The sequence below is a fragment of the Pogona vitticeps genome, chromosome 5 (assembly GCF_051106095.1).
Source record: "Pogona vitticeps strain Pit_001003342236 chromosome 5, PviZW2.1, whole genome shotgun sequence".
NCBI classification, from domain to species: domain Eukaryota; kingdom Metazoa; phylum Chordata; class Lepidosauria; order Squamata; family Agamidae; genus Pogona; species Pogona vitticeps.
In genome coordinates this window covers 113346223-113373651 of record NC_135787.1, presented here as the reverse complement: position 1 = coordinate 113373651, position 27429 = coordinate 113346223, and the positions used below count along the sequence as shown (strand labels likewise).

The 27429-nt window shown below is 39.4% G+C and overlaps 2 protein-coding genes across 4 annotated transcripts in view; one reads left to right on the top strand and one right to left on the bottom strand.

Moving 5' to 3' along the window:
* Positions 1 to 15925, top strand: part of CD36 (CD36 molecule (CD36 blood group)) — a 122310-nt gene extending 106385 nt beyond the window's left edge. The window contains exon 14 of the mRNA XM_078394294.1: positions 15739 to 15925. The gene's annotated coding sequence lies outside the window, so the exon portion shown is untranslated. The remainder of the gene's footprint in view (positions 1 to 15738) is intronic.
* Positions 217 to 27429, bottom strand: part of SEMA3C (semaphorin 3C) — a 174824-nt gene continuing 147611 nt past the window's right edge. For all 3 annotated transcript variants that reach the window (XM_020790016.3, XM_078394289.1, XM_073000725.2), the window contains 6 exons: positions 21880 to 21968; positions 15731 to 15772; positions 14085 to 14242; positions 9461 to 9528; positions 7407 to 7537; positions 217 to 1978 (listed from right to left, as the gene is read on the bottom strand). In XM_020790016.3, the coding sequence (XP_020645675.3) occupies positions 1565 to 1978; positions 7407 to 7537; positions 9461 to 9528; positions 14085 to 14242; positions 15731 to 15772; positions 21880 to 21968 (902 nt within the window). In that variant the 3' untranslated portion in view covers positions 217 to 1564. The remainder of the gene's footprint in view (positions 1979 to 7406; positions 7538 to 9460; positions 9529 to 14084; positions 14243 to 15730; positions 15773 to 21879; positions 21969 to 27429) is intronic.

Here is a 27429-nt window from a genome sequence, read left to right as displayed (position 1 = left end):
GAGGCTGTTGCATGCACTTCCATACACTTCCCATATGCATTCTATAAATGGATAAATAGCACAATTTGAACACTGGATGCAGAAGGTATGGGTAACACATGCTTCTCTGCATTCTGAATGTTGCATTCAGAATGTATTCTGGGTCTGTATAATTCTTTCTGTGAGAATCCATACTGATAATTCCTCCAGCAGTTGAGCCTAGGCTTGTAATGGGGATTTTCCTCCACATATGTTCTTAGGCTTTCTTTTACCATAGTTTATATTTGCAAATTCAATCATATAGGTTGAAATCTATCTACTCACAGTAGTTACAATTTCCTTTTATTAGTTAGTATGACTTTAAGCTAATCTAGATTTTCACGCTAGTTCTGCCCTTCATTTTGACCCAGAAAGCTGCCCCCTCTGGCCTGTTTTCCTTATTCTACACAAATCTAAAACACATTACAGCTGAATTGAAACTTTTTTTTTAAAGTCCCACTGATCTCAGCTGAAGTCTTCAAAACATCCTTACGTTCCTTCCAACTGAAGACAATGAAACTTTAAAAAGTTAAAATTTGGCTAGTGCATGCTTTCATTTTGCTCCCGCACTCAATGTTTGTTAACTTTTCTAAAGATGATTCCCATCTTTGAAAGGGTACACCAAGGGACACAGGGACATCTGCAGCTGTTTAGCAGCATCTGAATCTCCCCCTCCCCTTTTTTTTTGGCTGTAATGATTTTATCTTGGCTTTCTTCTTTTACACAGAGACTTTATCAGGTCAAAGGGGTTGGGAAGGAAGATTATACTCAATTAACCCCACTCTGAACTAACTATATACCCAGTACAGTTCTGTGCATCTTTACTCAGAATTTCACCCTTTGAACCTACTGGAACTTACTCCCAGGAAAGCAGTTACTTTGGTTGGACCATATCTTCCCCGGGACTCCACCTCAGCAGCTCCATCATTAGAAATTATTCTCCCAAACATTCAAAGAGTTAGGGTTTGCAGAAGTAACTTTTCCAAGTTCTGCAGGAAATTATGTGTGGGGTTGCAAATAAGATTATCACTCCCATGATACTCTCAAGAGTACGACTGACATCAGCTGGGTTTTCCCCTCAATGTAATGTACCGTAAACAGAGAAAACCATATATATATAACATATATAAAAGTTGATAGAAAATATGTGTATGAACATAGCCTGAACTCGCTTTTCCTCCTAACCCAAACTCGGTCTTGTACATCTCCTCTTGCTCAATTCCAAGATGGAGGGTCAGTGCATCACGTGAGAATCTGGGTTAAGGCAAATCACTGGCTTTATACAGTTAAAAGTAAGGATGTGTCAGTGGGCACTTCACCAATGAAATCTCTTTGGATTTGATGTTTAATTTTTCCTCTTTAGCTTAGGTAGGTTGCACTTTATGATTTTTTAAAAATGTCTTGTACCAGACCTGCCTGACTATTGTTGTTTTTTTTCAATGCTCTCAGCAGGAAAACAAACAAATCAACAAAACACAAAGTATTTGGTACCCTTGAGAGAGGGTACTAAAAAGGGTGTGTGTGTGTGATGCTCCAAGATATAACCTTAGGATCCAGGCAACTGATTTCTTCGGTTCCGACTTTTCCTGCTGTTGATGAGGGCCTTTAATTTGCCATAATCCCCCCTCAACTTCTGGGACTCTTCCGCCTGCTGCCCAAGTTGCCTTGTGTCTTTGCAGTATTGATTGATCAACTGCAGTTCTGAATGGCTGATGGATCCAGCCAAGTCCTTGGGATGAAACTGCAAAGACTGGAGTGAGCTGGCCCAGGTCCACGGGGACCATTTTTCAGTCATGAAAGCCACCATATCTGAATCTAACACCTTGAAGTTCACCTTCGCTATCGTCTGTTTGAAGTTGTTCTCTGTCGCAATGCAGTGGTAAAGCCCCCGGTCTGCCTCCTGAACGGAACGGATTAAGAGCCCTTGCGCAGTTGCAATGATTCTCTCATTAAGTTTGACCTAAAGGAGCAACACAGACAACACGTGTTCTTAATGGCATGGTTGGGAACAAGGAATACAGCAAGACTAAGATTTAGTTTTCAAAAATAGATTCATTATAAGCATAGTGTTTTTCTTCCACCAGTCACAAACATCTGGCTTAGGATGCACCCGGAAGCTTAAGAGCTTTGCAGAAATATATATAACATTCTAAATTCAAAATGCTGGCCTCTTTTATGCCCCAACCATTACATGTAAATGTAAATGCTGGGACACACTTACTTCACGTGGACACACTGTTGTGCTTTGCAGAAGAAATGTGTGGGGGGGGACTACCCCGTAGGGCTTACATCCTCCTCAGACAGGAAGCATGAACCCCGAACCCTTTGGTACTCTGTCCTACCGGAACAATCCTTGTGAGGAGAGAGACAGAATCGAGCTAGAGAGAGGCACAAATCTACATTTTGGTGGTTGCTGCCAGTTTATTTCTTGGACGAACAGGTGTTCGCCGCTTCCCAGCCCTGCCTCCTCTGGTTCCCAGTCAGAGGCAGCATCCAGAGGAGGCAGGGCAGGAAAGCCAGGCACTGCCTCTGGGTGGGTGCCCGCCACAGAAAGCAAGGCTGGGAAGTGCCAAACAATTGTTTGGTTGAGAAATGAACTGGCACAGACTACCAAATCGGAGGTTTGTGCCCATCCCTAAATTGAACCCAAAGCCAAACACACACACACACACACACACACACACACACACACACACACACACACACACACACACACACACACACACACATATATGTGTATATATATTTTATTTTTTAAATTTTCAAAAACAAAAACAAATACAAAAATACAAAATATTACTCTACAATCTAAACCACCCTGCATCCCATACCCACGGGACCCCTTGGAACAATACTTTTAATATGAACTTCCTTTCCAAAATTGTATTGATTGTTGTTTAGAGGCTTTGCCCTTTCCTTTCACTAATACAAATTCAACAATTCCACCCCAAATAGCATAAACATATTTGAACTTATTTCCCCTCTTTTCATCTTAAGTTCAGTAGTCAATTTGTCATTTAATGCAATGTCTCATACTTCATTATACAAATCTTCTACTAATTTAGTATCATTTTTATCTTTCCAGAATCTAGCTATTAATATTCTAGCACTTGTCATAAAATTGGAAATCAATTCTTTTGAACATTAATCAAGTTCTATCTTATCAAAAATTGACAACAAAGCAATTTTAGAATTGAATTCAATATATTTTCCAAATCTATCACATATTTCCTTAAAAATCCAAAATTTCTGAATCCATTGACACTCCCACCACATATGATAATACGTGCCAATTTCTTCATCACTTTTCCAACAAGCCTTAGAATAGTCTGAATTTATTATATTCAATTTCACCGGAGTCATATACCACCATAAACTAATTTTAATTTTTTCCCTTTATTCTTATCAACATTAATCTTAAATCTCTCATCTTCCAAATTTTTATCCAATCCACTTTTTAAATTCTGTCTTTAAATCATTTTCCCAAACTGATTTCAAACCTTCTGTTTCTGTCTCTTTTTCCTCTTGTTCCAAAACTAGGTTATAAATTTTACTTAGTACTCCCTTCGTCAAAGCACTTTTCTGCATGTCTTCATGTGATGATAGAAATTGTTCGTACTTAGTACATTCTCTACATTTGCCAGTAGTTTTCAACCATTCATTTATCCAACTATCTAATTGGATATAATTATACCATGATAATTTATTAGTTTGAAATTTAACTATAATCTGATCCTTCAATCCCATTTTAATCATCCAATCCTTCAATCTGGCAACTTTTTTGTCCTTAAACATATCAACTAAACCATTCAGGTTTGCTGGGAAATTTTCTATTTCGGTCACTAATTTTATTGGTGAAGTAAAGGGACATAACTTCTTTTTATTTTTGTTCCAGATATTTAACATGTTTCTTAAAAAAGGGGAGTTCACCTGATTTATTGTATTTCTTTTTACTACATTAAACAAATATTTTTCAATATTCTCATTTATATCTGAGGATTCCATATCCCACCAAATTAACCTTCCTTTGTTGTATATAATATCTCCAATAAATCTTAACTGATTCTCTATGTAATATTTTTTTTATATTAGGAATACCTAAATCTCCATTTTTTTGAGCCTTATACCAATATCTTTTATTTATTTTAGATTTTTTACCTTGATTACAAAATCCATTAATTAATACCTGCCAATAGTTAAAATCTTCTAATTGTATTGGGAGCATCCTGAATAAAAAAAGTAATTTTTGGTAATATTTTCATTTTGATCATGGCTATTCCCCCAAACCACAATAGTTTCAATTTAGAATACTCCTGTAATTTATCTTTAATATCACTTTTTAATTTATTAAAATTTTGCTCCTTTAATTTTTGAGTCACTTTAACTACATTTATACCTAAATATTTAATGTAATTATACATTTTAAAACCATATTTATTTACAAATGTTTCTTCTTTATGTTTATTATAATTAAACATCATTATTTGTGTTTTTTGCCAGTTAATAATTAATCCTGTTATTTCCCCAAATTTTTCTAAATGATTTTTAATATTACCCATACTTTCTAATGGGTTTTTAATGGTCAATAATGAGTCATCAGCAAATAAATTAATAATAATTGCATCATTTTCCCTAATCCTTTAACTAATTCATCATTTCTTATTGCATTAGCTAACAGTTCTATAACTATACAAAACAATATTGGTGAAAGTGGACACTCTCTGGGAGTCTTTAAGTGATCTTCTGATCTCTCAGCTAAGCAAACAGAAAACAGAGGAAAGACATCACCCCCAAATGCATCTCTCCCACTCATTTACTTGCTTTCCACTTTTACTCATTCAATCATCTTTACTTATGGCTTGTTTACACAATTTTCTTACTGCTTTTGCATTGCCAGGGAGAAGATGATCTTTTCTATACGCAAAGACTCCTCATTTGATTTCGAGACACCTGGTTATCCTCAAACCTGTGTGGTTTATGCATACAGTTGCTTAATTCACTTCCTTATTAATTTTAATTGCTATTTTTGCAATTAGAAGAGGGAAATCTAATTGAAATGTCATACATAAGGACAAGCTTGGTTCCAGAGCTGATCAGAATGCCTAAATATGACTAACTTAAGCCCAATCAATTTAAAAAGGACTGCTCAAAAATGACTGGATCTGGTCCCAAGTAAATATACCTGTAACGCTAGCTAACCTCAACAGGAATATCATCCAACAGGAGCTTTTAATTTCCAAAGGCTACTGTGTTTCTCAATGGGCAAGGAAAGGTTGAAACAAGTAAAGCAATGCATGTTACTCCTCCTCTTTGTGTAAATAACAGAGGGCAGAACTTGACAAATACACTGCATTCTATTATTCATCCATGACCAGTGGTATTACAAGAGAAGATTTTCCCCCTACAGGGGAACTGCCTGAGGCAGGAAAACAGAAATAATTTCACCTTTTGTTTCACCAAAAGTAGATTGATAAACAATTACACTGTATTTTAGAAAGCTGACATTTGAGAGCTTTGGAGAGGACAGTAATGGAAAATGTGATTGCATCACAGTCAGGAACATTCTTGTTGCAGGAAGTATTTTTAGTTCAGACTAATTCCTTGTCTACAGAAACTTTCTGTATCATCTTCCTCCCCCAACTTCTCAGACTTCATTTCTTTGCTGGACTCCTGAATATTAGGCCTGCGCATAGAGGGTGCAATGCCAAATGCATCACTTTTCAGTCCTAAGTGTTTTCAGTGGAAGAGGCATATGCTTAAATCCCATGTCCCAACATTTATGTGGCCTTTAAAAGGCTTGATCTAGGTCTTGAAGATGTTCATTGTCACGAGAATACGTCCAGTACCCTAGATGTGGCATTCACATGAATCAAATTCATTAAGTTACAACAGCTTGCATCACATCCATGAATCAGCTTCAGCTGTGGACCAAAACTATAAAACCTAAGAGAATTAAGAATGCAACACCAAGAAAACATTGAACTATGATATGTGTAGAGAGCACTGAAAGTTTCAAGAGGATGCTAACAAAAATGTATCCTATATACACAACAGTGGCAGGGAAGGCATCTGTGTTAATTCACACAACTGCTCCTCATTTTTCTCAAGGGGAAGGACCATACAGATTGTATGGGCTTATGGCTCACATTACATTATGGCAAACATTCATGCTCCCCCAATGTACATAGGGTTCGCTCCGGTATGCAGATTTATGTTTCCTCATTAGGATGAACTGCTTTTATCTGGTTCCATATGGAATCACTAATGCACGTTAGAATCCCAGCCTACTCAAGCAGTTTTTAAAAACTGCTTAGGGATGTGAAAAGCTCCTATTTTCATTTTTGTTGCATTTCTCAAGACCACACTGGCATTCTCATTCTGTTTCAGTTTCCTATCAAGTTGTGTAGCCTGCCCAGCAACTTTTCCATAAGGAAATTTATGTATATGTGAGTACTGATTTTCCACAATGTACATACTTTAAAGGATTCCCAGTGTGGTATAGTGGATAAAGTGACAGACTAAGACTCTGGAGAACAGGATTCAAATCCCCACTTGGCCATGGAACCTCACTTACAGGAGTAGAACTGGAAAACCACTCCTTAAATAGCTCACTTACTTTGAAAGCCCTATTAGGGTCCTTCTAAGTCAGTTCCAGCTTGACAGCACAGAATACACAAACATGCATTAAGGCATTTTATCAACCGACCAAAGCATTAGTGCACATTTTTCAAATGAATGCATGTTCATGGTGGAATTTTAATTGCTGAGAGAAAACGGGGTATCTATATTTGGATGGTGAAAGTTGTGTATATTTTAACTTTTTTTGTAGTGTTGTCCAGTTTTACCTTGGGGAAGAGCACCTCATTTTGTTGCACCCACTTGTGAGCGCAATGACAAATAAATTTCTTATTTCTTCTTATTTCTTATTTCTTATGTTCAACTATGCACACTTTTCAAGTATATGCATTGTTTTATGTGCCTTATTTCTTTATGAAGATGCATCACAAGTGTTGGAATGAAGAGATTTCCAAAGCAAGACACACTTCATTCAGCTGCTAGCATTGCCACAAGAAAAAGAAGAAGAATGCAACTCCAAAAAATTCCTTTCCTATTCCTCACCCTGACTGTTAATCAATGTAGGTAGTTGAAGATCTCTGGAGTTTTGGTTTGTCTACAGTCTTAAGTACTCATAAGAGTTCTTGGCACGGTATTGTAGCAGTCAAACCATACTTTGTCACATGTGGTTCCAGTGCAGGTGTATCTTTACTGATCATGTTTTATAGGAGCAGCAGACTTCACTACTATAACTAGGCTCCTGAAGGAGTGGCTCCTGATTGAGTGGCCCTGTTCTCCCTTCAACCTGCAGTGCTTGCAATCTGTATGCTCACCTCTTTTCTTCTGTCGTTGTCCTTCTGTAAGAGCCACTTCACAGAGGCCTGTGGAGATTTAGGAGTGCATTCAAGGAAGGTGGTGTTATTCTTGACTCCATACTGAATGACCTCAGCTGCATTTCGGTAACCTATAATGTGAGGGAGCCCAGATTAGAATGATGCCTCCATTCCTGCTGACTTGGAAATGGATTACGTTCTTTACTAAACTGGCAAGTGAATGATCATGCTTGAGATCAGGATGATCTCGTTTAGACCAAACAGGAGAAGTTCCAGGAAGGTGCAGCTTTACTTTATGAACAGTTAGGTCACTTGAGACTGTAGTCTCTTACAGATCTAGTCATACTCCATTTTATAATCCTAGAACTGCAAAGGTGGAAAGAATCCTACGGATCATCAAGTCCACTTCCTGTCAAAGTGGCACAATGGAGAATCAAACTTCCAAACTCTGGTTTTGCAATCAGATACCTTAACCCCTAAGTAAACTTCTCATGAATTATAGTGAGCAAGACATGGTGTGTGTGTGTGTGTGTGTGTGTGTGTGTGTGTGTGTGTGTGTGTGTGTGTGTGTGTGTGTGTGTGTGTGTGTGTGTAAGTGTTGTATGTAAAATGATAGTGACACACCTAAATTCTTTAAACAGTTGAAATTATTGGTTTCGGGGGTGGGACCTTCATCATCAGAAAGAAAAAAAAACTTACTAATTTCATGATTTCTTGGTGGTGCCTTTAAAAGGGAACAGAAATTTTAATCAGTGCATTCCAGAGGCCCCTGTTGGGGCACAGGGGAGTGGGGAGTTGTCACAGTAACAGGACTGGCAGTCAGTATGAAGGTAACACAAGAGCAATTACCCCATTTCTCCAAATGTGACTGGCTGTATGGTATTGTGACGCCATTTCATTACACTATTCCTGATGGGCTGTAATCACTCTAAAGAAGAGAAATATCTAAAACAAATGCCCAAGAAGTAGAAGCCAAGGAGGAAGAGTGCCTGGGAAGGGAGCCACAACAGGCTGAAGGGCTTAAGAGGGGAAGAAATTTTGAATTTTGCTCTGAATGTTTCGGAGATAACATTCGGCACCCCTATTAAAAAACTTGATGGGTTTGTTCCACAACTATATTATTTTGGAAGCCAACGGTAATTTTAAAATCTTAATATCTTTGTGAACAGAATGTTTGCAGGAACCTACTAGTCTGGCATTCCATTTTCTAGAAACTAGAACATCACTGAAGTAAAAATACGATCAATAAATTCAAAACATGTGCCCTCATATGACCTTAAATGCTGGAATCAAATACAAAGTGAGCACCTGGTAAATTAGGGGGGCAGGGGAAAAATTCTATATTTTTTAAAAAGAGTATAACTATTTAAGATTTTGTATTTGTCCATTTATTTTAGTTATGCTTTTTTGTTACTAAACAGGTTTATACCTTGGAGTTTGAGCAATGACTACTCCAGGATTTTAGGTGAACCTCAGATAAGAATCCTAAGTAAAGTGTCTTCAACGGCATTCATACTGAGCTCTACAACTTGGAAGAGTTATTTTGCTTAGACTACAACTCTCAGAATCCCTTTGACTATATTGGTTGGAGGATTCTGGGAGTTACAGTCCAAAGAAGGTCTGTTGAGAACAGCACCACTGTAGCAGCATCTGTGAAGGTCTGACTTTCTATTTATCTCAGGCTACCCTAATACTGAAAACATAAGTCCATGGCACCCTTGAAGCATTCTTCTAAAGTCAAAGTGGCCAACATTTGGCTGCACAGGTCAATTAGCTTAAAGAATCAGATGGTCTTCCTTTAAGGCAGAAGGATAAATTATTTGGTGCACATGGTTGGCTTGTCTTACATACAGACCATTTATTTTTAGACTCAAGGGAGGAAAAAAAAATCTATAAATTCCTCCAAACAAACATAACACAAACAAAAAGAAGAAGAAAATGCTTAAAATGTATGAGAGCTCTATTGTCTTTACCAGTAAACCACACAGACAGTATGATTCATTTAAGAGCAGCCACATGTTTTTATAACCCAACCCTCTTTCGGTTCAAAGTACCTTTTAGGTTAAATCCCCGGCATTGAGTCATAGGGTTTCCATGCCTCACATCTTGTCTACGACTTCTCCTAAGATGTTACAGAAAAGGGGGCGGGGGTAGAGAACAAATATTAAATTTTCAAAGCCACTTAGTTGCTGAGACAAAAAGGCCAATGAACTTTCTATAAAACACATCCTGTTATAATATATGCAGATTCAATAATACAGTATATTGTAACCATATTTCACTATTTTTATATCCATGGTATTATCATTCCAAATGAACTAATATATCAAATGATGATCAATACCAGTTTATAGTGTTATTTTAAAGATATTATTTCCTTCATATGGCAGGATGGCAATTGGTTTTCAGTGGGCTGTATCACCTACAAGCCTACGGTATATTTAGTGAAATGCCATGGCATTGTGAAAACTGTCAGAATTGTAGCAATGAACACAGCCTCTGTGGCCCAAATAGAATGCTTATCAACTTCCCTGTGAAGTTGAAGGCATAGGAAAAGAAGAGGTAACAGTTGGGCTGCCTGATGCCAGAAGTATCTTTCTGGGCCACAGGATAGACTATGGGGACCTGAATCACGTGACTCTCAGTAAGATCTAATTATGTTGGCAAGCACAAGAGATAGTCTTTTCTGTGGCGGTCCCATACTAGTGAAATGCCCTGCAGTGGGCAATATGTCGCTGAGTACTTTTAACTGAATAAACTAAATTAAATCAAATTAATTGAATAAATCGTAGATGTCAGTTTTTATTTTAAGTTTCTTACTTTTTGTTTGTTTGTTTGCTCAATCAAGCATGCAAAAGCTGTAGCAATTAGAGGCAGGCTGAGAGGCTCCCTTCCCCCACCAACTACATTCTGCCCCATTTCCAGTGAAGAGAATCTCAGAGGGCTTTGCCACACTGTAAAGGACTGGAGTGGATTTTAGAAAAAAGACATAGATTCCAGTGGGAAGATATAAGCACTCAAACTTTGTTTCTGAAGAAAGATTGTGAAATGGGCAGGATTGCTCAAGGCATACCAGAAGCCCAAGGCTCGTCAGACACAAACCATTGGGACCTTTGGAAATATTTGGAAAACAATGGATTTATGAAAACCGCATTGTGGTTGATAACAACGCTTTATGATTGTACTACAATAAGAAGTGTTAATGATTATAAAGAAGTGAGTTGCAAGAGCCTTTGTCATAGAATGCTATACGTTGCATTAAGTAACATCAGATCATATGTATCTATATATCTGTGTGCAGTGTAAGTAGTGGGAAAATGATTATTAAGGAAACACATGAATATGAACTTAGAAAGCAAATAATTATATGGTTATACATGGAGTTTTCCATATTTGTACATTTCCTTCCCATGACCTCTGTGTAAACATCTCAGTCAACGGCAGGCAAGGGAGGGAGGAGAGTATCTAAAAGTGCCCTTTTAGGGGATCGGGGAGTGTATTGGGGGAAAGCACACAGTATGTGTGTTTGTCTGTTCTCTGTGGAGGTGGTGTGGAGGCAGCGTAAAAGTGCATCTGTGGGGTGAAATGTGCAACAGAGATGTCTGCACAGGTGTCTAGATGGGTAGGGAAAGTGTATCAATATGCTCACATATCTAAAAAAAATTAGTTTCTCATCCACCTGGGGATTCGGCCTTCAGAGATGAAAAGATGTACGGGCCTCCTTTTAAAATGTTTAATACTATGGTTTATGTTACCTGTAGTTTATAGCTTGAAAATATTGTAAACTGCCTTGAAAAGGCTTAAAAATAAAATAAAATGGTTGACATTATTTGATATTCTTTGTTTCTTCCAGTGTGATCCACTCTGAAGTAAAAAAAAAAGCACCTTACTTTTTTTTATTAGCTTGTAACTGGCCATTCTGTCTCAGGTATTCTGGAAGTTGTAGTAAAAAAAGTAACTTTTCCCACATCTGGGTCAACTGGCATATTTCCTCATTTGAAAATGAACTCTTTTTCTAAAACCTTGCCTTAACAAATGGCCAGAAGTAGCCTACTATGCATCTCAAAAGCAAAATGTTGTAGAAGAGCACTTTCAGTCTGTTAGCCATCAATCTCTATCATCTAGGTCAAAACCTGAGTGAGGTGCTTTGCCCTTTTCAAGACAGATCATAGGCAGGCAAAAAAACAAGATGCTCCTAGGGAGTCCAGCATTGCTTGTTAATTTCCTTCAGAAGATCAGTGAATGTATGATGTAGAGATGTTTTAAAGGAGCCTATTAACCTAGTGACAGCCAGTATGGTAGAAGGGGATACAGTGTTGGCCCAAGATGCTGCAAACATGGCTTCAGATTCCCACTCATCCATGGAAACTTACTGTGAGGAGGAAATGTTAAACCACTCACTGAATTCCTCACGTATCTCAAAAACCCCTATTAATAGTGTGTGTGTGGGGGGGAAACATAAAGCAGAAGTTACTTAATGGTACATAACAATAAACCAAGTCCAGAACTCAGGACTATAAAACTTGATTCAGGATGATATGCTGTGGATGCCTTTTGAAGAGCGGGGAGAACATGATCAGATATTTCAAGGCCTTGTTCTGTGAATAAAATTTAGTAGAGGTCTAAAAGGGCAAAAACAAACAAATAGGCCAAGTTACTATTATAGTCTAGACTTAAAAGACTTGAGTTGGCTCCTGTTACAGATGTTTTCTCAGTCATAATGTGTTTTTTATAGATAAAAGAACAACTTATTTCCTAAACCAGACTTCATTCCATATGCATTTATTTTTCTTCTTACTATAAAAAGCACAGGATAAAAGAAACGTTTCAAGAAGACAATGGATTCTTCTGCTAATGTGATGGAGATGGTTGAAGGAATCCATAGCAGTTTCTGAAATTGTAGCTTCATTGAGTTCACACCTCTGCTGGGCATGGCAACTGGATAAAACTTCTGAAGCTTGCAATTCCCTTATAGTGAGGAAATGTAGTCTTATTCCAGAACACCAGTACATCGGAGAACCACAGGGAATAGCAGTAACTATGGTAACTATGGCAGGGAAATATAGTTGTACTGCACCGCAGCTGCCGGAAATTGCTCAGAACAGACAATGGTGCTCTGTATTAAGCTATATTTTTGATCTGGCATTATAGGCCCGTCCAAATATTCATACAGAAAAAGTTTCTAGTCTCTGTAAGTCAAGTCATTGTCAATCACACTTTCTAAAAGGTAGGAGCTGATGGCACAAGTTCCAGCTTTGCTCATTTCAGATTTAGAAAATATTAACTGCTATGAACAATGAATCAATAAAATTTTGTAATGGTAAAACATGGACAGTGGTAAAAGCACACATTTTGTATGTCTTATTGTGCAGCCACCAATCCATGTTACGACTCACTAGATACTTGTGAAATTTGTCCAGGTTTGTTAGGACCTTAGCCAAATGTTCTTGAAAGCTGGTTCTAGAATTAATGCTTCCCCAACTCATCAAGGGGCTGAATTTGTTGTCCACTGAAGGGCCATGGGTGACAGCGGCATGGCAGTCAAGTGGTCAGTGCCATGCTACCCAGCAGATAGTGTGGCATGCTGCAATCTCACATTGGTGGCTCTGGCCAATCAGGAGGGCCTGAGGCAGGAGTCCCCTCCTACACATAGTCCAATCTGGATGATTCAAATTCAGCCCACTTCTGGGGTGTTAAAATGGGACACTGGCTGAGAGCAGCCATTCAGTCCCAAAATTGTGGCCTGTTTTGACTTCCAATGCTCATGTGTTTGTGTGATTATTTCATTCTTGCCCAGGACCACCAGCTTGGATGACAATTATGTTGAGATATCAGGCTCTGTCAGTCAAAGGAAGACCTTAGTATATAGAGAACCGGGCATTTTTCAACTCAGGAAGACAAGAAGGAAGCTGGTAGACAGAGGGCATATCTCTGGCTATCAAAATAAGACATTAGTTTCTGCATTGCCATCTTTGTGTTGGAAATCTCTAAGCCAAGTTTGGACAACATCCATCTGCCATCATCTCCCACCACCAGCTATGCTGGTAGCTGCAATCCTGCAATCTCAGCAGCCACACATTTGCAACTCCTGCTGTAGATGAAACAGAATTATGGGGGGGGGGATGGTAACCAAATTCAAATTCTTTATTGTTAATCATCATCCATGTTTGAACATTAAAAGAAATGCAAAACAGCACTGAAAATCAATGCCCCAAAGCTCCAGAACCACCCATAATGCTGTGCCAGATGAAAAAAATCACAGAAATTACAATATTTTCTGTGGAGAAAAATAATAATATTGCTGCCAATGAATGATGCTGTTAATTATTAGTCAATGAACCATTTGTTTTTTACCTGGCAATGGTTCAAACAATAAAACCTGTATTTGAAAAGTCACACAAAAACATCATGTGGAAAGACTTTAGGTATCAAAGCAGTACTATTAAAAAAGAATATTTTTGTTGGCAAGACTCTGGCAACAAATAAAATAAAATAAAATAAAATTTTAAAAAGCATTCCTAACTTAAAATGGTAGCCCTTGGGAAGTGATCAGTGAAGGAGATCCTTTTCCAATATCATATTGCATTCCTGGCATATAAAGGGAGCATTCAATCTTGGCTTATATTTTGTTTTGTAAATCTGCTCCCCTCCTCCCACAAGGACCAGATATTCATTCACCTTTTCCCTGTTGGGTAGAACCTGGAGCAGGAATTGCCATCCCAAGCACAGTAAGGGTCTCTGGCAAGGCAGCAATCGGCACAGGCGGTCCCGTAGACATGACAGCGGTGCAGAGAAACTTGGGTGACCCCTTCTTCTGAGCTGACATACAACTGTTGCTGTTGAGCAGGAAATTGAGAGATTTATTTCAAGGGCTGAGATTAGAGAAGAAACGTTATCCAGGATGCAACTAATAAAAGACTAAGTCTCTCTTCCCCTTTTAGAATTAACAACAAAACTAAGAGGTGAGCTACTGATGTGGGTGGACAGTGAAAATAAATAGAAGGATCTATCAGGTTAATATGTCTCTAATATTATGCCTTCCTGTTAGAAAATGCATAGCACTTTTGAAACACTGGAATTCCTTGTTCCATTTTGCCAGGAGGAGGGTTTCATTCAGCATGGAGGTCTGTTATACTGCTTCTTTGTCAGTATTTTAATTTCAGCACCCCCACTTAGGAATTTGAATGAAAAGCATACGATGCATGGTCTTTGGCTTCTCCCATGACTTTTTTGCAAGTCTAATGGGACAAACTGGGAGCCCATTCTATGGTGTAGAGGTAACAGGCTAGGATCAAATTTGCACTCAACCATGGAAGTTCACTGGGGGAGTGGAACTGGAAAAACCACTCTTTAAATATCTTACATATTAGGGTCACTATAAGTTGGTTCCAACTTTAAGACACACAACAAATGGGACAAAAGAACCACTTCACATTATGTATGAAGAATGAGCACTGGAACATTGGAGTTCATTATGATCATGCCCAACTTGATGCCTACATGTACTTGCTTCGGACATGACAGCACATACCTGGAGGACAATTCCAGTCAGCTTTTTAAATACTCATAGGCACCACAGATGTCAATTACAGATGATTAAGGATGTGTTTTTATTGAAAGGGGAAAAAAAATCTAAAAGTGACCATCTTTGATGAATTTGTGTCCCAGGGATGCATGTACTGAATTATACATAGCATGATGTAGTGGTCTGCAGCAAATAGCTGGATTTTAGACATGGGAAGCCTTGTTTCCAAGACATACTCAGCTCACTGGTTCCTAAGGGAAGCCACACTCTCACATGTTAAAATGGGTCAGTTGTGGAAGAGATTTGGGATAAGGGTAGAAAACTAGGTCATTACAAAATCAGTTGAAAGCACATATGCAGAGAAATTCTACAGAAGCTGAGGAAAGAGCAAGCTCCATAAGTTAGCTCAGCATAGATCGAATTGAAATCAATGAGATGTGGGCCATAGCTAAATTGTCTCATTGATTTCAGTGGGATCTAAGTCCAACTAACTTCACCCTAACATTTGTCATCAGTCTGGCTCCGTGTCAACAGCCAAGATTCAGTGATGTACCTGAAGCCACTGGAACAAGGGTTTCTTTCCTTTTCTCTCCCATTGTAGGCCTGCAAGGTGCCAAAAACCTGCTTTCAAGAGTGTCCTAGTCCCCCTTAGTATGTGTTAAAGGTGTATGAGGGCAGAGGGGGAAGTACACCATTGGATCTGGGTCAATACCTGCAAGTTAAGCATCTGTGCAGATTGCATTGAAATTACTATTCAATTTATATATATCAATATATAAAATACATATTTCCTCTTTACCTTTTTAGATGAAATGGCCATTGTTGTTATAGGAGCATTATTCTGCAAGAATAAACAAAAAAATTAAAGAAAAAATGAAAGAAAGAAAAGAAAAGAAACAAAGAAGGAACAATTCTACATTTTTATCTTCTATTTTGATTAAATATGTTCATAGCAATTTCATGTACTTAAAATAACAGCTCATTTTTCAAGAAAGACATTTCACAGCTTCATAATTTTTCCTTCCCCATTCTCTGTGACCACACAATGTTTGACACGGATAGAACTGGGGGGGGGGGGGCATCTGTGCACATGCCTTGACTTGACAACATTAAGCTCCCCAATATAAACACTTGTGAGTTCTAGACAACTCGAGATAAACAGCCCTTATGTAGAGACTCCCCTGGAATGAAGATAGCTGGCTTACAACTTCAAACCATCACTTTCTGTCCGTAACAAATCCTTATATTTATGCTTTAAAGACAATACCATGTCATATTTTGCATCACAGCTCATATTTAATTAACACATAAGCAGGGTGAAGGGGATAGTGAGCAGTTCCTACACACAACAACTGGACAGCACACATGACCCAAGATTAGCAATGCAGAACGTCAGTGTTAAAAATGAAGTGTTGGCCCATTTGAAGTTTTGTTTGCATTCGGCTTATTCAAAAGACACGTATAGCGTGCTATCAGGTTGCTCTCTTTTGCTTCCTAGCCTTCAGTCAGTTTCAGAAAGGATACAAGAGCACCTTGAAGTGTTAATAGGCATGTAATGTAAAGACACACTCTATTTTTCAAAAAAATTCCTGATAACAGAAAAGGATCTAAATCATTATTCCAGAGCTCATGGATTAGCTGGAATAACTGCATGACAAAAAAAAAAATGAAGTTACAGCACATCAAGTTGAACTGTATCCAGCTACAAGGAGATATAAAGTAGAATAGACTGTGGGTAGCCAAAAACAAAACTTGGAAATGTTAATTTTATGGACTACTACTCACAGAGTTCCCACCCAGCATTTCCACAGCCCATCCAGGGCTTGGGGTTCTGTACGTGACATTTGGTGACATGATATACCCTCAAGAGATGAATTAACCTGCAGAATTTCAGACTGACAGCTCGAGGGATCTGAGTACTAGGCACCTATAAATCTGCTTTTACAAATAAGGACCCAGCAGGCTGAAGTGATCTGCGCACCACTTGTTTTGACTTGTGCACTGGATCCAAACTGATTTGTACATTATCTACGTTTTGCCACAAAACCAAACCTGGCCATTCCTTTTCAAATTGAACCCTGAACAGATTGGCCCCAACTCAGCAAATTCAGTCCAGAATCTGAGATTTGTTCAAATATAATTCTCTATTTTATTATAATAAAATTTCTTAGGGTCAAGAACCCCTTCCCCCAAACTGACTAAAACTTAAAGTTTTTTTATTTATTTTATTAGATTTATACCCCACCCATCTAGACAAATAGTCTATTCTGGGTGGCATTACAAAATTTAAAAAGAATAGAACCAATGAACATGCAAAAAATCCAAGATGCAAAAATGTAAATATTAAAATACAGCAGGAGGGAAAGCCTGCCGAAATAGCCCTGTCTTAAGTTTACTTCTAAAGAAACCCAGAGAGGGAGACAGGTGGATCTCTACGGGCAAGTTGTTCCAGAGGCGAGGATGTAAAATACATTTAATCTGGTTGTGGTGAAAGACAAAACCACAGGATCAAATGCTTACAAAGTCTGTTCAGATAACAAAGGAAAAGGTTGGTTGACAATGACAATGGAAGAAAAACATGTTGAAGAGGCATATAATTGGAAGGTAATTCTAATTAACAGTAATTGAAAATGCAAAAAATTAAAAAAAATAAAAAGCATAGGAGCCGCCCATGATCCTCGGGCCACACTTTGCTCACCTATAGATTATATTCACAATATGCCAAGGCATGAAGGCATCTCTCTTGGACATAATAAGGACTGGTAGAAGTCTCCAATCCTGTGACTTCCAAACATCCAGAGAAGGACCCTCAACTACCGTTTTTCCCTGAAAATAAGCCCTACCCTGAAAATAAGCCCTAGTACGATTTTTCAAGATGATTGTAATATTAGCAACTGCCAGTGGCCACTGAACATCTGCAGTCAGAGCCATGCCTCTGCCTGGCCTGCTCGGCTTGCCCCAGTGGGGGGGGGGGGGCGTCTGGCAGAGCCAACAACCGCTGCAGAAGAGTCAGCAATATACGGCCAGAGCCGTGAGCCAGAGCCGCACCCTTTGTTTGGCCTGTTCAGTTTATCCCTGGTGAGAGAAGGGGTCTGCTGGAGCCGACAACTCCAGTGGCCACCGAAGGCCTGCTCAACTTGCCCCTGCTGAGGGGGGAGACTGCCAGAGCCAACAACCACCGGCAGCCAACTAAGAGTGTGCCGGAGTCGACAAATCGCCAGCAGCGACAGAACAGCCACAACTGGAGCTATGCCCTTAGCCTGGCCTGCTTGGCTTACCCTTGGTGGGGGGGGGGGGGCGCCTGCCAGAGCCAGTGATTGTCAGCGGCTGTCGAACACCACCAAATACCTGCAGCTGAAGCAGCACCCCTTGCCTGGCCTGTTCGTCTTATAGTTTAATATAGTTCACATGGAACAGAAGGAAGAGGAAGGGAGGAGGGCAGTGGAGGGAGCAGCCATCAAAGTAATGCTGGGTAGAGGAAGGTATGGGGGTTAGAACATGCCTGCATAAGAGAAGAGGGCTTAGATACCTCACATCTATCCCCTCTTCTAGTTCTGCCCCCTACCAAAGAGTACCAAATCAAAAGCAAAGTATACCAGGTGATCATATTAGTATGCCCTCAAGCCACATGGTGCTGTTAATGCATGCCAGGTCAATACAAAATAAGATCGCCCTCATCCATGATACAATCTTGGATGGGGGGGCTGACCAGACCTGGATGGGAGAGGAGGGTGGCGTCCCCCTCTCCCAGATGTGTCCACCTGGGTACTCAGTCCAGCATCAGGGTCGCTCAGAGGATTGGGGAGGAGGAGTTGTGATAGTCTATAGGACTTCCATCTCTTGATGGCTTCCTGTCCCTTTGAGAGGAGGTCTTGAGGGCAAAAATTCACCACCCATATTGCTTCCTCAGAATGTTGTCAAGCAGAGCTGTTTCAGGTGGTCTGTGATCTCCTCTGGCTGGGAGAGTCAGTGGAGACACAGGACCACTTGGCAGCTTGCTGTGAGGAATTTGCTTTACATTTGGGGGGGGGGGAATTGCTCAGATTCTCAGTGAGCTGGACCCCACAAATGATGTAGAATCGGAGGATGTGTCCAGTGCGCTGTGCTTAGGTCAAATTTTAATGAATGAATTTCAGTTATTGAGACCTGATGAATGTGGACAGGGCGCTTGGATCTGTCCAGTTTACCACCACTCCGCTTGACCCTTGCACATCTTGGCTAATTGGAAAATCTGCCAGGGGTGTTTGCACATGGGTCCAGGAAGTCGTCAATGTCTCCTTGAGAAAGGGAGTGTTCTCTACCTCCTTGAAAGAGGCTGGCGCTGTGGGCTAAACTACAGAAGCCTGTGCTGCAGGGTCAGAAGACCAGCAGTCATAAGATTGAATCCATGCGACGGAGTGAGCTTCCGTCGCTTTGTCGCAGCTCGCCAACCTAGCAGTTCGAAAGCATGCAAATACAAGTAAAAAAATAGGTACCACCTCGGTGGGAAGGTAAATCAGCATTCCCTAGTCATGCTGGCCACGTGGCAATGGAAACTGTATTTGGACAAGCGCTGGCTCTACGGCTTGAAAACGGGATGAGCACTGCCCCCTAGAGCCAGACACGATTGGACTAAAAATGTCAAGGGAAACCTTTACCTTTACTAAAAAGCCTAATTTGGACCCAGGGCTAGTGGCTAACTATCGGCCGGTGGCGAATTTCCCTTATTTGGGCAAGGTGTTGGAGCAGGTGATGGCCAGGCAAGTCCAGGTGCTGCTGGATGAAAAAGATTTTCTAGATCCATTTCAATTGGGTTTCAGGCCGGGCTTTGGTACTGCATTGGTCGCCCTGTACAATGACCTTTGCTGGGAGAGAGATGGGGGAATATGACCTTGTTGATACCCCTGGATCTCTCAGTAGCTTTCTACACATTGACCATGGTGTCCTTCTGGATAGATTAGCTGGGTTGGGACTTGGGGGGACAATGGCTCAGCCCCATGGCTCAATATTGTCCCCCATGCATAGAACTGCTGGGAGAGGTCATCAGGAGGTTTGGGCTGAGGAGTCAGCAATATGCTCTACCTCTCATTTTCCACCAATCCAGGTGAGGCGGTTTCTGTGCTGAACCCGTGTCTGGACCTGATAATGGACTGGATGAGGGCTAATAAATTGAAAGTCAATCCAGACAAGATGGAAGTGCTGTTGATGGGTGGTTCATTGGACAAGTTAAAGAACCACTTCCCTGTCATGAATTGGGTTGCACTCCCTCCGAGGGACAGGGTCCGCAGTCTGGGATTGCTCTTGGACTCTGGTCTGGCCCTAGAGACCCAGGTGGACTAGGTGGCCAGGGGTGCCTTCCTGCAATTGTGGAAACTGTTCCAGCTGCAGCCCTACCTGGACAAATGGAGTCTCATGACAGTCACTCATGCACTGGTAACAACCAGTTTTGATTACTGCAACGTGCTTTACATGGGGCTGCCTTTGAAGACGATCCAGCGACTACGACTGCTTCAGAATCAAGCTGCGTGACTGGTGAGTGGAGGAGCCGTGAGAGACCATATTCAGCCAACACTGGGTACCAGTTGTTGCCCGGGCCCAATTCAAAGTGCTTGTTTTGACATATGCAGCCCTAAACGGTTTGGGCCCTGGATACCTGAAGGAGCGCCTCCTTCCATATGAATCTACCTGGCAACGGAGATCTAGCGAAAAGGCCCTCGCTCGTGGAGGGGCTGGGTGGCCAGGGAGGAAGGAGCTGCGCACCACCAGGAACTTGCTCCTTGGCTCCCAAGTTCCCAAGGGCTCTTGGAGCTCGTGCATTTCAATGGGTTTTTAAATTTCGCTTGACGAGGATTTCACTTAACAGCGATTTCAATGGAACGGATTATCCTCGTCAAGCGAGGCACCACTGTAATAAAACAAATGATGGTATTTGAAGAAATGTACATTGTTGTACTTGAAAACAGAAAACATCCAGCAAAAATAAACCCTAAGGCATGTTTGTTTTTTGAGCAAAAATTAATATAAGACTCTGTCTTATTTTGGGGGAAACATGGCGCATCATACAAGAATACATAAACTAAGGCAAAATCCTTGAAGGTGAAGGTAGCAATCTGGCCAGAATGGAGTAGTGAGGATACTTCTTTTGTTGTTATGCTCCTTTACAGATGGATTTGATAAAATGATTGACAAGCACTGCTTCATTCCACAGCTCTCTCTCCCCCCAACTGTTTATCTAACTTTGCAGCCTTAATTGGCTGAGGTCTCTGGCTTCCCAACAACAGTTAACATCAAGGCTCTTAGAAAGTATAGAAAAACAAAAACAAGGCAGTTTTTCTTGTGATTTGTGGCTTAACGTCAGAAAACTTATCGAATAATCAAAAAGCAGGGGAATTTGGCATCCTGCTGCAAGTGATTGCAATCATGATATTGCAAAAAAGGGAACGCTTTGTTTCTGGCAGGCACTGTGATTTGGAGCAGGAAAAAAAGGAGCTGTTATTGAACTTCGTTAAGCTAGACAGGCAATATTGGGAAAATAAGCTATTTAAATGCAGTATAAAAGTTTTAAAGCAAAAGTTTGCTGCTTATATACCACCCAGTAGAGTTTAAAGCACTCTCTGGGCAGTATATGATTTCGTTATACAAGCCACTCTTTGTTCCCCCAGTGAACTGGGTACTCATTTTACCAACCTCAGAAGGATGGAAGGCTAAGTCAACCTTGAGCTGGCTACCTGAGCTCATCAGGATCAAACTCAAGTCATGAGCAGAGTCTTGACTGCAATACTACAGTTTAACCACGGTGCCATGAGACTCCTCTTTTCTTCACTTGGAGAATTCCAATTTCACAGTTTTAAAAATAATAATCAAAGTATAGTGCCCCTCATTTGGCCATTGCAATCTTGCCAAACCACTTCATATCAAAGTATTTTGATCAGAAATGACTGAGGCTGAAAGGGAAATAGAGAGACCAACCTTAAACACTTCAAGCTCTTCTAAGATGAGTTCTCCACCTGTAGAGGAATTGCTGGGCAGGACCACTACTTTCTGTACTGTGCCTTGGTCTGCAAGGGAAAAGAAGGGGAAAGGGAGAGGAATGAGAGAAGCAACGTGAGGAGCAAAACACAAGGCTTAAAAAATCATAATGGAGTGCCCCCAGAAAGCTGTGGAAGAGGGACCAACTAAAATGATAACTCACTTTTGTATCCATAACAAACAATGGTAATAAAATCAACATATTGTACGCGTGTTGTATAATAAAAGAAGGAAACCAAAGACAGCCAGGGCAACTTTAGAAAGCTGGAAAGCAAGGGTGGGGAAAACCTCTATTAAAAACTCACTAACAGGCAAGCTTTTGAGCCCCACAGGGTTCTTCATAAGGGCAGACAATTCAGGTCTAGGAGGTGCAGGAGAAACAGAAAAGTCCTCAAAATCCTCATGGCCAGATGCTCTTGTTTGAAGTAACTTCCCAAATTGAAGCTACCACCTTGTAAAATCAGCTTGAGGCAGCTGCTTTCATCTCAGGGAGTGCAGATTTCATTGTCTTCCCAATCTTGGCCGATAGAAAGCCGCTAGTCACAATGTTGTGACAATGTTGTAAAAAAAGGATCAAACAGATGAACCATTTGAACAAACACTTCTGAATCCAAAAATTTGTGTGTTACATTTCTACCACATTTCCATTTTCACCTCAAAGTTCTAGATCTTTTGTCTGCATTTCCATTCTGATTTGACATGAATCTTGTGGAATATTAGGGAATGAAGTTCGGTCAGTAGACAGTGTAGCTATGTTGAGTAGAATATTTGAGGAGTTATGGATTAAAATATTTTTCCCCATCTCTACCTCTAATGAAATATAAAAAGGACTGCAATCAGCAAAGCAAATTAGAAAAGCCCTCATTGGTCAATGGCAGGGGTAGGCCACACTCTGAGGGGCTGAATGCACTCCCATATTTTCCCAAATGTAGGTTAAAGAAAATATTTTGTTCAAAAAAGTTCCCTCCTGTCTTCTGCGGTGGGGGAAAATTCTACTACATTTTGAAAAATATTTAAAAATATTTTTGGCCATTAGTGTGCGTACACAAGAGAGTCCATGCAAGAAACAAAAATGGGCTTGGGGTCACCGAAGCAGCTGCTGCCCCCTGAGATCCAGGACTGATTGTGCACAGTTCCTGGATTTCTGGAGGCTGCCCACACTTCCTCTTTATTTTATATATTTTGAAATGATGCCTGCCACCACCATTTTACTCAGTTCTTAAGAAAGAAGAGCAAAAATTTGGATGCTACCAATAAAGAGTGTGGATACTGAATTAAAAGAATGGCAGAAATTGATTAATACATTTTGTAATCATGATAGAAGACCAAGGATAAATAGGAATTTGTGGTATTTACCAAAGAGGGAGGGAGGAGTAGGAATATCTAATATTTAATATTACTACAGTATATAGCAAACCAACTGAGAAATATTCCTGACAATATAGTTAATAATAAAGAAAAATATGGAGTAAACTGGAGTTTTATATGGAAATTGTTTTTAAGTACGTCAACAAGAATATTTTAAAAAATATATAGATAATCCCTTTCTGAAGAATATCATTCTGAAGAATTTGAATGATTATAAGAAGATTTTCAGCCCACTTATTTTTTTTTTTTTTGTTAGATAATGGAATTAGATAGTTTCTGAATAACCTTAAGAAGGTTATAGGGAAGATGTGTGTTATTAATGTAGAAGACTGGTTAAAGGAAAATGTACAATAGAGAACAAATAAGAAAAAACATCAGGAGGAGAATTTCCTGGTTTAATATAATTCAGTTAAAATATTGGATTAAAGAACGGGGAGGGGCAGAATTATGGTAAATGTAGAGTTTTGACAAAATTTGAAGAAATTATACAGCAAAGGGAGAAAGTAGATGATAAAAAAAGAAAACAGATAAGCAAATTATATAAAATGCTGATAGAGGCTGAAAATGAACAGTCAAGTCTCAAAAATATTTGGCAATTGGACTTAAATGGGGAAATAGTATTGAGGAATGGAAGAAGTTATGGAATAAAAGACTATCAAAGAGTATGTCTATAAGAATTAAGGGATATTGTTATAGATTAATATGAAGATGGTACTTAACTCCAGCAAACTTAAATTTCATGAATTCTGAAGTTTCATCCCTATCTATGATGGAGATGCAGGAAGGGGTTCCGTTTGCACATGTGGTGGAAATGTGAAAAGATTCAGAAAATTTGGATAATAGGCAACTGAACTGGGGGGAGAGTATTATTATGGTAACTGCTGTAGGATTAATTATTGCAAAAAACTGGAAGATTAATTAATTTTTTTATATAGAGCAATGATATAAAGAAATGTGCACCTTAGCGATTAATGATAAATTAACAATGCAAATTGAAAATTTTAAAAGAAAACAATAAATTAACCATTTTAAGATATTTGGGATGTATTTATAGATCATGTTTTTGTGAAAGGGAAAGGTTAAACTCCAGTGCAAAAGTCACTGATTTTTTTTGAGAGAGAGAGAAATGGGGTATATTAATAAGAAAGAAAGGAAGAGCAAGGAAGAAGGAAAAAGAAGAAAAAAGGAAAAATACATAAACATCATAATCAATAAGTTAATACTCCAATGGTGGTGGGGAGCACTGGATATATGATAGTTTGATTTTTCTTTTTTATTTGATTTAATGCATGCCACTCTGTTTAATGTATGTTATTGCATGCAAAAATAATTTTGAAAATTACAAAGAAAGTAGAGCAATACTGTATATCTATAGACATATAGTTTCTCACAGCTCAGCCAATCCCTACCCCAGCTCTCAATGGCACTTATCAATGGATCTTATACTAACAATCTTACTTTGTTTGCTAGGGGTTAAACAGAAGCTCAAATAATGGCTAACTTGTTATGAAATATATCCACAAGTATACTGTTAAATCAGTGCATCAAAAAAGGGTAAAGAGCAATAAGTAGAGAATGGAGATTGAGCTGTAGTTTAAGAAGCCAATGTAGCAAGTGCCTGCTGGCAAGGTATTATATTTTTTAGTCCATGGAATGCATAGACTAAGAATGATGATACCACCCTACAGGATACTGTTATTGTAAGGAGGTAACGTAGCTTTGAACTGTTATGAACACTCAAAAGCACAATATGTATCCTAAGTATTATCAATATTATTATAAATCACATTTTTCGTATTGTAATTTGGAAAGAGGTAGAGGACATGAGAAGCTGAAGAGTAAACAGCCAAGAGGCTAAGAAAAGGGGGAAAGAAAAGGAAGAAATAGAAAAGAATCAATGAAGAAGCAGAAGAGAAATCTAAATATTGACCAGAGTGAATTGCCAACTTTTGTTGAACTCAAGGAACTATGACTGTTTACATCAAGCCATCATAAGGTTGACAGTACGTGCTATCCTTAGGTACTATGGAACACACAGATGTTTGGCCTGCTATGCAGGATATCCAACTTTCTACTTCAAGGGGGAAAAATCAAATCTGTCCATGGATTTGACAGGCTAACTGGCCAAGACTAAACTTTCTAGTCAGTAATGTAAACTTCAAAACACAGCTTTCAAAGTACACTTTGCTCCTCAAACAAACAAACAAACAATTATGCAAAATACTGCAAATGAAAGAGCAAGCTGCCCACATCATGAACACTACCATCACAGTTGCAATAACTTTTATGGAGAGATTTCTACTTTTGAAGTGGTCCCCAAGAATGAGGGAAGCTACAATCACATTCCAAGCTAAAATATGCATGTAATGTACACATCACAATCAAAGAGTCAAGGAGATGTCTGACCTTCAGGTCAAGAAAACAAAAAGGGAATAAAAAGAGATACCCCAAAATAAGCTTACTCTACCCTATGTTTTCCTCAAAGGTTTTATGTCAATTTATAATATAATAAGCATTCTTGAATGTCAAAATAATAAACAAACAAACAAACAAATATGGGGCTAACTCTACTTATTTGTCTTGACTAAAGTTAACCCAGTGAATAAATTTGATCAGAGTGGATTTGTTCAGTTCACACTGATCTAAATTTCACTGTGCCTTGTCTCTAACAGGCACATGCAACTGAATGTAGGCCACTGGCCAGATTATTGCTCACAAACTATGCAAAAAGTTCAGTATTTAAGGAACTGATATATGGAGGATCCAATAAGCAGAAGCACCATTAATTTCAACTGGCACTTCCCATATTCTCCACCTACACAATAAAGATAAAGCAGAACTAAGCCAATGGAGCATTACACTTTGCTGGCATTCAACTGGATTCTAGTTACAGTACCTAGTTCCTAGTTCCTCAAAATTGCTTTCATGCCCGCATCAGAATTGCTTGGATGATCCACCTCAGGAAACTCTCATTTTATTTCAAATATTTATTTTAGGTGAAACTGGCAGGAGAAAGATGCACAAGCTCTTATAAGAAATTTTGCAACCCACTTTTTGTTTCTGAATCATTTCAAGGAAGGAAAAAGATGATTAAAATGTTTCATCAGGGGAACATTAAAGATAAACATGGATTGTGGACACTGAAATCCAAAAACCTCTGGAGGATACACAGTTGCCCATCCTCATGTGCAAAATACTCTGTGTAATAAAAATAGTAGGTAGCACAGAAGATCTAACAAAATGCTTACAGTAAATATGAGGCAGGAGCTAAGCAAGAATGGTGATGTGCCAGTGCCAGCAGTTGGGGAAAAAATGATTGATACATCCTTTTCTCTGTCTTGGTAATGGCTAGTAAGGATACAAAATGCTGCATATCTTGTCCTCACATAGAAGGATGAGGAAGTGCAAAATTACCCTTGTTGCCCCACGTGAAAGGTAGGGTGTTTTGTGACTGTCTTGACATGAGCTAGAGGCTAGAATTAGACTAATTCTTTTGTGCACAGTCAAAATTATGCAACTGAAACAGACACACTTGAATGCAAAGAACACACATTCCACAAAATAATCATGGCTGCAGGCTTCATGCAGGGACTTTCTAGAATGAGAAGCACAGGAGGGATTATCTGCATCTTTTTAAGAATCAGAGGCTGCAATTCTATTGAGCAGCTACCCTTGCATAACTGGATAAGAAAACATCCCTTCTCTCACTCTCATCAGAAAATAAGGCATCTTGAAGGCCTTTCAAATTTCCCAGTTGAGACAGCCTACAGTGATAAGAAAAAGGATTTTAATGAATGATCATTGCATCCCTTGTGGCTACGAAAACAAACATAGTATAAAGTTGCTATAATGTACCTTCTGCAGCTCCAGCACCATTCATTGCTGTGTGCAGAGGGGAAATGGCTGTGTTGGAATGTCTTGAAATAAATATTAACTAGGCATTTCCAGGGGAAAGAGAAAAGAAGCAGGAATGGCTATTTACATGCCTCCTGTAGCATCTAGCTTTAGCCACAGTGAATACAGATAGCTAACAAAGAAGTTAAACTCAGGCCTGCTAGTTTATAGACTAGGAAGTAATTCACTATACTGCACAACAGATTGACGAACAAGCTCTGTGTTCTC